General features: G+C 37.9%; 1 protein-coding gene across 1 annotated transcript; it reads right to left on the minus strand.

Moving 5' to 3' along the window:
• On the minus strand, positions 1 to 11,812 carry LOC107193435 (sensory neuron membrane protein 1-like). Its single transcript, XM_015582878.1, has 8 exons — positions 11,708 to 11,812; positions 8,540 to 8,697; positions 6,979 to 7,178; positions 3,987 to 4,195; positions 3,104 to 3,359; positions 2,351 to 2,562; positions 1,180 to 1,406; positions 1 to 217 (listed from the first exon to the last, which is right to left on the minus strand). Exons 1-8 carry the CDS (start codon positions 11,810 to 11,812, stop codon positions 1 to 3), a joined length of 1,584 nt encoding a protein of 527 aa, XP_015438364.1.
• Between the last annotated feature and the right edge of the window lie 407 nt (positions 11,813 to 12,219).

Here is a 12,219-nt window from a genome sequence, read left to right on the forward strand (position 1 = left end):
TTAATTGACGTCCAAATTAGGCGGCACCGCCGCGCTTTGTATCGTGCTGATGTTCATCTGTGGCTCCCATTTTTTCTGCTCGTTATCCTTTCCCTCCTGCGACTGTGGCGTCACTTTCGTCACGTCCAACGAGTTCTTGTCTCTGTTCTTGTAATGCAGTGCGGCCCCCGCGCCACCCACACAAATCCCACCGACTATCATCAGATATTTCAAAAACCTGTGGGAGAAGAAACGTGTTTGTACATACACACCCAGATAGCACATGCCTCCTTAAAGACGTCCATTTCACGGCTATTTTAGGTCTGAGGCGCCTTTAAGCCGTCTTCAAGGCGTCACGTGTTATCTGGGTACAGGTCCTAAATTTTTTTTCCTGTAAAACGTACAACGGAATCCCAGATAGCACATTTCGCCTAATAACGCCTTGAGTAGTTTGGCTTAAAGGCACCTCAGACCTAAAATAGCCGTAAAATGGGCGTCTTCAAGGCGTCATGTGCTATCTGGGTACTGAGTGGTACCAGCTGAGAAGAAGAATTTTGACGGGGTTGATGTCGTAACGCCGGCCACATTGTTCTTTTAAATACAATAACCTGATATAACATACAGGGTGAGTCAGTACGAAATATTATCTAAAATAACTCATTACCCATTGGTTGTATCAGAAAACGTTTTAATGAATTATGGAGCATTTTGAGGAACGCATTGGATGGATGTTAATTCGACTGTTTTATGTCTTACCTTTTTGGAATATCAAGGTGACTTTCAGTTTGTTCAAGGTCAATCTATCTTTTTTTTTAATACCATGTTATGCTATAGGTCGTTGAATTCGTTTTTCCATAGACATCAACGTGTTATGAAGACAAAGATAAATTAATCTTAAAAAATTCAAGGTCACCTTTATATCTTGAAAAAACAATCGAATTGTAACCATCCGATGCGTTCCTTAAAATGCTACATAATTCATTATGCAAAACGTTTTTGGATACAACCAATCAGAAACGACTTATTTTAGATAGTAATTCATATTGACTCACCCTGTATCCCAGACAGCACATGACGCCTTAAAGACGCCTATTTTACAGCTATTTTGTGTCTAAGGCGCCTTTAAGCCGTCTACAAGGCGTCATGTGCAATCTGGGATGTATTTCGAAATTAACGATTTCTTCTTTCGAAGTGACTTACCCGACGATGCTCATCAACTTGAACACGTCTTTCAATTTTTTCACGAACTCGTCGCCGAGTAGAATCCCCTCCTCCACCCAGAACAACGGGAACAGGCATTCTGGGAACTTTTTCATCAGCTTGAATTTCTCGACCGAATGAAGGAATATACTGAATTGCAGCCTCTTGTGCGCGCTCAACGGTGTCGCTGTCATTGGTTCGAAGTCCATCGACATGTCGTGATCTTCCTGTTAAACAGATTCAGGGACACGAATTTATTGTCACTTTATTTTGTACACAATATACAGGAGTGTTCGCTTTTTATCGAGTATAAATTGGTTTTAACGTAAATAACATTTAGTCGTTAATATCGTGTATTGAGTGATAGATCAATTTCTATCTGCAGACCATTGTCTTCGTTAATAAATGTAACATAAGGGTGTCCCATCTAACGTGAGCATCTTAAACCTGTAATAGTATGACCTTCATGTTACCTTGGGTACGAAAAACCCATTATCATCTATTTCTATTGTCTCTACATTCAGTATGAAAAATACAATAATTTCTCATCTACAAAAATGTATCGAAATTGATGGACATTACACCGAGTATTTGTTAAGATAAATTTTCTGCACTAATTCTTCTATCCTAGTTACTTTATTATTTAAATCTACTCCCATATTTCTGTAGATTATTCAAGGTCATACTATTATAGGTCATTGGACTGGTCTTGACCTCAACTATTACGCCATGATGATAAAAATATGTAGTCCCGTTTAAAAAAAACATCGAGGACCTAGACTACAATATATATCGACAGAAATATAACCTTCAGAAATGTGTTTTTGCTGATCACCTTATTTGGTCCTTCCAGTCAAATAATATTTTCCTCTCACATGTTTTTCTACCATCATAAACAAGTGAGTTATTTAAGGTGCTTGCGTTAGGTGGGACAACACGTGCAATAAATCCTCGATGAGTGTTCGATGGCTCTTCGGCACTGAACATAAAATATTTCATAAACTAGTTGCCATATGCGGCTGAAACAAATACCATTGGCTTCAGAATTCCAAGTTCTATCACTCTGCTAATCCTCATTAAAAAGTCTGCGTTACACCTGGGGCTTCTCCTTGTTAGAGTCGAGGTGCTTTTGAGCACTCATCGTGGAGTTACTGTATACATACATATTTACCTCGTTCGGATGGAGACCATCCACCATTTGCACATACTTCTCTTCTGCCCCTAGGAAGTGCGGCAAAGAGCCGATGAGTGGCGCCCCCAAACACTTGTTTAAGTCGTATAAATTCTTCGTTAGACAGGTGTCAGGCGTTGGACAGAAGCACTTTTCCATGGGATTCGTGCTCATGTCCCCGAAATCGGCCGTATAGTGAAACGTATTGACGCCTGTGAGGCGGAATCATACAAAAAAAAAAGGAAAGAAATGTAAACAAAGAAGGATTATACGCTTTTTCACGACCAGAAGCGTTTGGGCATATATGGACTAATTTATAGAAGCTGGAATCAAACAGAATTATTCTTTGCTCCATTCAGGAGTTTTTTTGTGAAATCAGTTCAACGAGAAATCTTTATCTCCACACCTAGATAGCACATGACACCTTGAAGACGACTTAAAGATGCCTTAGACCTAAAATAGCCGTAAAATAGGCGTCTCTAAGGCGTAATGTGCTATCTGGGCAGTGTATTATTTTGTTTTTTAAGTCATAAATCGTAAAAAATATATGCGTTCAGTTAATAGAGGCTCTTGGTCTTGTTTTACATATTACGCTGCGATATTAATTTTACGGAAAAGTTTTGTAACGGTAGTAAAGTTTACTCTCCTACAGCCCCGGACATGGCAATATAGTTAGAGTCCACTGTACTTTTATTTCTTTTTTTTTTACCTTACATTTTTATTTATAACCGAATAACGACAGCGTACTCGTACCTTTGACTTTGCTCTTGTGCCGGAAATGAGCGGACAGGCTTCTGCAGATATCCGGCGCGAACGAGGTGATGTCGTCCGCCTCCGTGAGCAACGGTGGAAAGATCGTCGAATCGGTCCCGTTGTACTCGTTGCAATGATCCTCCGGCCAAATCGTCAACGCCGGTTTCCCGTCGAATTCCGTCACCCGTCCGACGTCACGATAATTCTTAATACCACGCAGCACACGTATACGCTCGGGCACGACCGATCCGTTTTTCTGCGTGGATAAATTATTCATTCCCATAACCGAAAATATGTATCATCACGTCCGCCGACAGAATACATACAGGGTGTCCCACTTAACGTGAGCAGCTTGAACATCTCACTTGTTTTTGAAGATACAAAAAAAAATGTGAGTGGAAAGTATTATTCGGTTAGAAGGAGCAAATATTACGGGTCAGCAAAAATTTTTCTCAATGTCATATTTTTCGAAATTTCAAGGTCATCGATGTTTTTGTAAATGGGACTACATACTTTTTAGCAGCGTGGCGTAACAGTTGAGATCAAGACTAATCCAATGATCTATAATAGCGTGACCTTCATGTGACCTTGAGTGCGAAAAATCCAGAAATACACGAGAGTAGATTTAAATAATAAAATAACTACGATAGAGGGATTAATGAAAAAATATATCAAAGTTGATGGACATCACTTCAGGTATTTATTAGAATCAATTTTCTGCAAAATAAAGGAAGTGAGGCACTAAAAGTGCTGTAATAGTGTGACCTTCAAATAACCTTGAAAATATGGTCGAAGAAAAAGTTAATTTGTACCGCCACGTTCGATCCCTTAAACAATATAGATTCTGTCGTTGCGGGTTAATTAAATATTCCTGTGTACATACGGAACCGAACAACGAAAGCAGGTAGTGGCCATCGGCGTCCACCGGTATCAAACCGTCCGGTGCCTTCTCTTTCAGGCCGTTACAGATCGCGGTCCCAGCGAAATCTTTCACCGTGCAGTCGATAGGTATCCCGTCGAAAAGTATCTCCCTCGCTTTCGCTCTCATGAAGACAGACGTCGGTTTTTTGAAAATGCTGTCGACCGCCTTCGCTGGAAAGAAAACAATCGAAATATGATTCCGTATCTGCGCTCCATGGTCTAGCAACCCTAACACCATCTACAGTGCGTTAGAAAATGATATAGCCACCTACGTTTTCTGGTGTAACTCGAGAAAGAAATCACCGATCCACCTCAAATTTGTTGTGTATGTTGTCTAAATAGTTAGGTGATTCCCATCGGTCAATTTTACATTCATGCATGATAATGCTTCCGTTCATGCGTCACGAAGCACCACCGAATGACTAAAGGCGAAAAATGTGCCGACTCTCGCCTGGCCAGCGAGGTCCCCGGACCTCAATCCAATAGAGAATTTGTGGGGTATACTGGTTAGAAATGTATATGACGATTGTCGTCAATTTGATTCAACAGATCAGCTGAAGGTGGCCATCGTACAATCATGGAACAAAATTAACACCGAGATGCTAATGAATCTAGCAAATTCCATGCCAAGACGTATGAATCTACTTATCAAAAGTAACGGAAAACCAATTAAATATTGAACAATTACTATATGTTCTTTATTACAACTGTTCGATAAAATAAATTAATTATCCTTCAAAAAAAAAAATTCATGAAAGAGTTTACTGTGCCTCAATGAGCGAACGTTTTGTGAATGAATCACTCTAAAATTATCAACAACTATTTAGACTATATGTATACACAACAAATTTGAGACAGATCGGTGATTTCTTTCTCGAATTACACCAGAAAACGTAGGTGGCTGTATCATTTTCTAACGCACTGTAGAACCCTAGTAGCAATTATTCTTGGTATTTTTATGGGCCTTTGATGCAGTATTGGTTGGCCAACAGTTAGAATTGTCATTCTTTTTTGCAACTGGGCTAACAATTATACTCAACGTAGGATCTACCTCACTGTAATACGAAGGGCCAACTAGAGGTTTCTTTATGTAGAGCCAATTGTTATGCAATGCAATTGCATATTCATCTGTAAGTGCATTTATGGGTCCTTTAGTGAAATCGTGAAACGAAATCTACAGCAAAGGTGGTTAAAAATTGTTTGCTAGAGAACACTTTCAATCAGTTAAGTCCTCCTCCACAGTAACCAGATCTCAATATAATCGAGCATCTATGCGAAATATTCGATTCTAAATTGAGGGAACTAAATATGAATGAATCCCATACTTTCAACCTGTACACTAGCGTTTGACTTTCACTGTATCTACACACGCGGCGTGTGAATCGAGACATCATAGAAATGAATTGATTCTCTCGCCCAAGGCGAGGTGTAAGTGGTCCCCTGTCGTTTAGCTATAAGTAACACACTCCGGTCGACCCACCTTACGATCCTTAGGTATTCTTAGATAAGGTCAGCCTGACCTTCGCTCTTGATCGAAAGGTAAGAATATAGAATCCCCCCCCGTCGTTGTCTCCGAGAAACAAAGTGCAGTGGAGTTCAGTTATTGCGACACCGCTTATAACAGCAGACCGCATATTGCATCCGACTTGCTCTCTAAGTTCGATTCCCATACACATTACTTTATATATATTTTCATTCTGCTTATAACAACATTCGTTTACAGCGACGTAATTTCTCTGTCTCTTGAATGTCGCTATAAATGGACTCCACTGTAACGCGAAAGCATAAACAGCGAATCAAAGTGTCTGTGTCAGGGGTGGCCAACGTATGGCGCATGCGCCAAACGTGGTGCATTGGAAGATTACAAGTGGCGCATGTCATCATAAAATTTTTCAAGTACCAAAAGCCCATATTGCCGATTCTTTGATTCTATTTCCTTTCATTTCAGAGGTTTCAAGGCCACCTTGCTTTTTTTAACGGAATGACTTATTTTTTGTACCATAGATCGATAGAGTATCAAATTCTGAGTAAAAATGTGTTGACCTTCATAGGTCCTAAACATAATAGTTAACGAGATATTTACAAAATAATTTTTAATATGTACTTACTAGCTGAAAGCTATGGGCCATCGCTAAAATTAATATTTATTTGTAAATATCTCGTTAACTATTAGGTTTAGGACCTATGCAGATCAACACAATTTTACTCAGAATTTGATACTCTATCGATCTATGGTACAAACAATAAGTCATTCCGTTAAAAAAAGCAAGGTGGCCTTGAAATCTTTGAACTGAAGACGTGCCCCTTGCTGCCATTTAAGTTTCACAGCTCAAAATTTTCATAAAGTGTACCGTTAAGTCATTATTCGAGGTAATCAAGTTATCTGAGACGCCCTGTATTATTAATAGTAAAATGCAGTAAGATAAAGATTTTAATAATATTTTGCACTATTTATGTGTTTTTATTAACGTAGTGAAGCCTCGAGTACAGAATACAATATTCTGTCCAATTTTAATTTTCAGGTATTTGTATCGGAAACTGGGAATTTGCATAAACTTACCTAGCCTAATTATCAATATTACTGCTGTTAGTTGAGTACCGTAGATAAAATGCAACAAATTAAAACACATTCTTGTAATATAATTTCAAAATTATTACCGAAGTAATTAAAGTTACATGTTTACTGCGTATTGCCGTCTCGAATGGGATTAATTTCAATTTCCGATTACTTAACGTATAAAAATGTTGAGCAGACTTTTAGTTATCTAACTACGATTATTCTAAAACGAAACCTTTAAATCGTGAACAAAACAATGCGCCAGTATCGTTTCTTGCAAGAATATTTTGTAAAGAGCCAATTTGTAGCTCGTTTAACCGTAGGTACATTGTTGTATTTTAAAGAAACTATGTTCTCTTGAGACACACCAACGATATCAGGGTAATTATATACTCACAAACTATTCCTATGGCAGTTGGTTGTTCAACCAAAACGATTTTGACCATATTGACGATCAGAAGGTGAGGCATAACGATCTCCTCCTCGCCAGTTAACCCGTTGCTACGGGAAGGATTGAAGTACCAAGTGTTCTTCAAATTATACTCGACACTGTCGTCTTCCTCGCGATCGACGAGATTCACCTTTTGCTTGTACTCGCTGGAAATTGACGACAGTTTTCAGAATTGTCGACAGTTCGAGGAATTCTTGTGTACAGTGAAGTCGCGTTAACTGCGCGGAAACTCGGGATCGTATGCGCACAGTAAACGTGGACCGATTACCGTTTCAACGCCTCGTAAATTTCCAGTATCAACTTTCACATTGCAATTTCCAGTTCAATGTAATATGGACAGCAACGGTCGCAGGAAAGAACAGAGACTCAGAAGGAATGAGAAGCTAAGAGTCGAGGCAGCCGAAAGATGCATTAGCGTCGTCTCACCTGACACGCTGACGTTTAAACTTTTTTTGGGCTTCCATCGTTCAACCATCGCACAGTGGTCCAGAATAAAAATTTAGCAGATCGTACGATTAGCAATATAAAAGTTTTGAAACGTATAATTCATTCAAGTAAAAGTAGATAAATGAACAAACTTTCATCAATTTTAGAGATCTTCTTCGACGACGTCATAATGCACTAACAGTGTTCTCAACCTTTTTAGGAAAGTATGAATTTGTAGGGATTCTTTATTCTATTCTTGATTGAGACTGATGATACGAAAGGTTGTTAGGAGGACAATAATGCGTGGGACAAATTTTCCATGGATAATGAATACATTGATGTGAATTTTTTGGAAAACAAAAGAAATTTGTTTTTGACCATTTGCGCTACTAAATTTTTATTCTGGACCACTGTGCGTCGACTCATGAAGAGGAAGTCGCCAGCGTAATAAATTATACGTTTGACTGGTTCCAGGGGGATTCCCCCCCCCCCAGTGTTGGGACCGACGCGTGGAAAGTTAACGTAGAGGCCTTTCCGCGCGCAGTTAAAGCGACTTTACTGTTTAAGTGTAAACGACTTACTACAATTTATTGAACTCTGTATAAAATGTGTTCGCACGTATCGATGTACATGTGCGTACCAATAATTACAAGGAAACTGAAAACATGCAGATTAACAACGGCGGCAATATTGTATATTTGGCGACAAGTGTTACTTCGAAGTAGAAGCTGTCCTAACTTTATTTTCTAAATTGAATTCCTATGATTCTTTCGAGATCAATTTTTTGTTTAAATTTCGTAATACCAACTTAGAGAGCTTATAATAAGGTTATTGTGAGAATTGTTTATAACAAATTGGGCACACGGCGACCGGGCCTGACGAAACAGAATTCCTCTAAAAATTCTCAAGAATACTGGCGGCACATGCAAGAACATTCGAATAAAAAGAAAAGTTTTTAATGCACAATCATCTTCTTTTTATAATAATATTTTCGCTCCTTGAATTGTACATCGATTTTCAAGATTAAGTTACAACAAAAAACTTCCGCGCGTTTCTTTAATTGCTATATGGGATCACTCACTCGTAAAAAAATGGACCGATTTCTTCTACGATCGGTTTCGCTCCCGCTGTGATCTCCATAGGGTTCGTCACGTTGAAAAGATAAATCTTAAAGTCCAACGGAAGAGGGAAGTCCGACCACAATTCACGCATCTCGGAGCCTTCCTTCAACGATACTTGCTGTAATGGAGAAAATTCCATTATGTTGGCAACACGTCCACACTTATACCGTAAACGCGGATTTCTGAATTGTTCTAATCAGTTGTCACATTGATTCCCTTTCACGTTTGAAACACGCATTGTGAAACAGAATACTATTTGGACTTATTTTCATCAGGAGAATCTCCTACATTTATTCATAACATTTTTAAGAAAATACTCTGAAAGGAGTAAAAGTTTAAATGCTTACTCATGCGTTATGTTGTGGTACGAATTGTAATGTTATTAAATATAGTCCGATTTATGTCGAGATTGGACTTATTTTCATCAGGAGAATCTCCTACATTTATTCATAACATTTTTAAGAAAATACTCTGAAAGGAGTAAAAGTTTAAATTTTTATTCATGGGTGATTCATTCCGTGTGTCACACTGTAACCCGAGGGCCCGAGGGTCAGTTGCCGGCGGCCAGGTCTCCGCTTTCACCTCATAAAACTGTCATTTCGGCCTGCTTGACCAGCCGAGCCGATCCGGTGAATCGAAAGCTTCCGATACAGCTCGAGCTGCTCGGCTCGACTATCCATCACTACTCCTGACCAGTGTTGCCAGATTAAATTCTCAACAGAAGCGAAAAAATATGTCACACTACCCCCCCCCCTCCTCAATCACTTGCATTTACTAGCTGTACCACTTTCCCGCCACTATTGTTCAACTTTTTCCCTTTTTTCTCCTTAATTTGATAACAGCGTTGCCAGATTGGGCAATTCATCGCGACTTGGACGACGTTTCTACTAAAATTCTGGTGAATTTTTTAAAGGAATCGGAAGTCCCAAATTGGGCGATTTTTAATTTATATATAGGGTGTCCCATCTAACGTATGCACCTTAAATATCTCATTTACTTTTGATTTTCTGACAAATTATTTTAACAAATGCTCAAAGTGTTGTCCAACTACTTCGACACATTTTAAGAACGTAAAGAAAATTGAATGTAATCAGACTAAATTGAAAGGAAGGTTTGCCTAACCAGGTGCATATCCGTATATACATATAATGACGCAGACTGTTTTTTCTGTGAAAAACGGTTTATTTTCCTTTAAAATGGTATAAAACATTGCAAGTAACGCGAAGGGAGGCATTTTAAGGATAAACTTTCGAAAAACACTCATACCCGCTGACCCTGATCTGGACATATGCTATCAAGACCATCCTCCTGACTAACCTTCAAAAGATTTAAACGGCCAATTATAATTATTGGTTACTAAAAAATTATCCAACCAACTACGATCAGTATCATGCTTCGAAGTTTATTAGAAACAAAAACAAAATATTTCATTCAGAAACAAAAATAATTCAAAGTTGCTTAGGGAGAGTTCAAGAAAAAAGGTATCATTATTATCACCTATTTTTTGTGGAATTCAACGTCGAAATAAGCAAGTATTTAATCTACCAGTTTGTTTTTTTAACTAGCTCTAACTGACTCAGATCAGTATAATGCTTTGAACACTACTTTTTGTTTTGTTTTATAAGTATAATGTTTTGAACATTATTTTTTTACAACACTACGTTACATGTGTTCAGATTTCTAGGAAGATTACTTAATTATTTAACAACTTTTTAACCAATGATCAAGGTGGTTTGAACCTTTTGAAGGTTACTTGGGAGGATGACCTTGATAACATATGTCAAGGTCAGGGTCATCAGGTGTGAATGCTTTTCAGATGTTCACCCAAAAATTATTGAAAAAACCAACCAAATTTTGTGACACGGAAACGCATGCGTTATTCGAATTCGTATAACTCCTTAACTAATGTTCTACGTTCTACATAATCGTCTAAATGACACGTTAATTGACCCGAAATGACAGTTACAGTGGCGAGATTCAGGAAAGTCTGGCGGTGTTACATCGACGAAGGTAATGGGAATGAAGTGAAAACAAAGGCGTGCGTGTCGTTACCCTATTAATCAGAATTAATTGCACGTTTTAGGGAAGATAATCACGCAGAATTAAATGCAACGTCGAATGACGATGAACGGGCTCGGGTACAAAGTTTCAATTACAGGAATAAAGAACAGCACTGCAGTAGTGGTTAGTAACGAATGGTTGTAATGAAAAGCTGAAAATATGTTTCCGTTTAATTTCCTTTTTTCGGCGCTCGAACTGTCGCAAAAAATTCCGCAATAAATCACAAGCATGTACAGTAGCGGACAAAAAGAGTCACCACATTTCTGATTCCTTATACAGGGCGTTCACGTTATTATAAGCGTTTTTCTTGGAAATGGTAAATATTAGAAAAAAATGAAAGAGGAAAAAGTCAAATATAATATTTCTTGTGTTCGTACTATTTTTTTAAAAATGAAGCTGACCTTCAATTTTTTCAATGGAATAGTATACATTTTTTTATATCATTTGAAAGCGTGTGTCAAAACGGATTCATTTATATACGACACGATGGCCTTCAAGGTCATACAAGGTCAGAAATAGAAAAAACATTTTGAAATTTTGGACGGATATTCGTATATTTGAACTACTCGAATAATTTGAATAGTACGGACTATTAAAACATTTGAATATTCGAATAATAGAAGTGATGGAATTTCGAATTGCACCGAATAGGAATTTGAAAAACATATAATTGTAAAGGCCAATGTGAAAAGAATTTCACGATAAAGAGTGAATAAAAATATTATGTTCAGATTTCTATTCAGTACAATCCAAATTTCGTTCACTACGAGTATTCGAATACTCCGAATAATTTGAATATTTCGAATATCAAATTCGAATACTGCTAGTCGAATATTCGAGCATTCGAATTATTCGAATATTCGTAACAGTCCTAATTCTAACCGCAAAACCTGCTGTTTCAAAATCAATTCGTAACAAAACATGAAACCCTATCGACATTTTCATTATCAAAATATAGAATTTCACGATGATCGTTGCTGAACGTTACACGATACAAAAGAATAAAGTAATAGGAGTGCACGAGGAGTGGAAAAAGTAATAAAACATTGAAAGCGCTCTCCACTTACTTTCTTGATCTGCGACCTAAGAAACGGCGGGAACGCGATCGTAAGGAACACAATGCCGAAACCGAACATGGAGCCGCCGATGATTCCCAATTTCTTCGGCTTCATAGCGGCGATATACTAGGCAAAACCACCAAAACCGTGAATTTACTTCCATGAAGATTCTCGAGAAAAAGAAAGAACAACAAACGATTTACAAAAAAAAAAGAACGGAATAATTTTCAAATCACTTTCACTCGGAGCTATTTATGTACATAAACCATTAACTGTTCACCGTTGTTAAACACAATTCATAAGGGAATAAACTATAAAAATGTTTGTGTGTGTGTGTGTGTTTTCAAGGTACAATGTGAAGACTAGATCGCAAAGAATTTTTCAAAGTCGAAAGAAGGTCCCGAAATCGGTAAAGGTACAAGGCAATTTTGATGCACCGAAAATTCCGATTTTTTTCATAAAAATCCGCAAGTTTTTAAAGGATCTGAATAGAAGCAACGTGCAATTTTTTGTTTTTCCTG

This window comes from Dufourea novaeangliae, unplaced genomic scaffold, assembly GCF_001272555.1.
Source record: "Dufourea novaeangliae isolate 0120121106 unplaced genomic scaffold, ASM127255v1 scaffold6, whole genome shotgun sequence".
Classification (NCBI taxonomy): Eukaryota; Metazoa; Arthropoda; class Insecta; order Hymenoptera; family Halictidae; genus Dufourea; species Dufourea novaeangliae.

Excerpts from the sequence above, each read along its gene's own strand:
- LOC107193435 (XM_015582878.1), bottom strand. The coding sequence starts at position 11,812 with ATGAAGCCGAAGAAATTGGGAATCATCGGCGGCTCCATGTTCGGTTTC. Across the intron at positions 1,407-2,350 it reads ATGGTCTCCATCCGAACGAG|GAAGATCACGACATGTCGAT; the intron begins GTAAATATGTAT and ends TCTGTTTAACAG. Across the intron at positions 218-1,179 it reads AAGTTGATGAGCATCGTCGG|GTTTTTGAAATATCTGATGA; the intron begins GTAAGTCACTTC and ends CTTCTCCCACAG.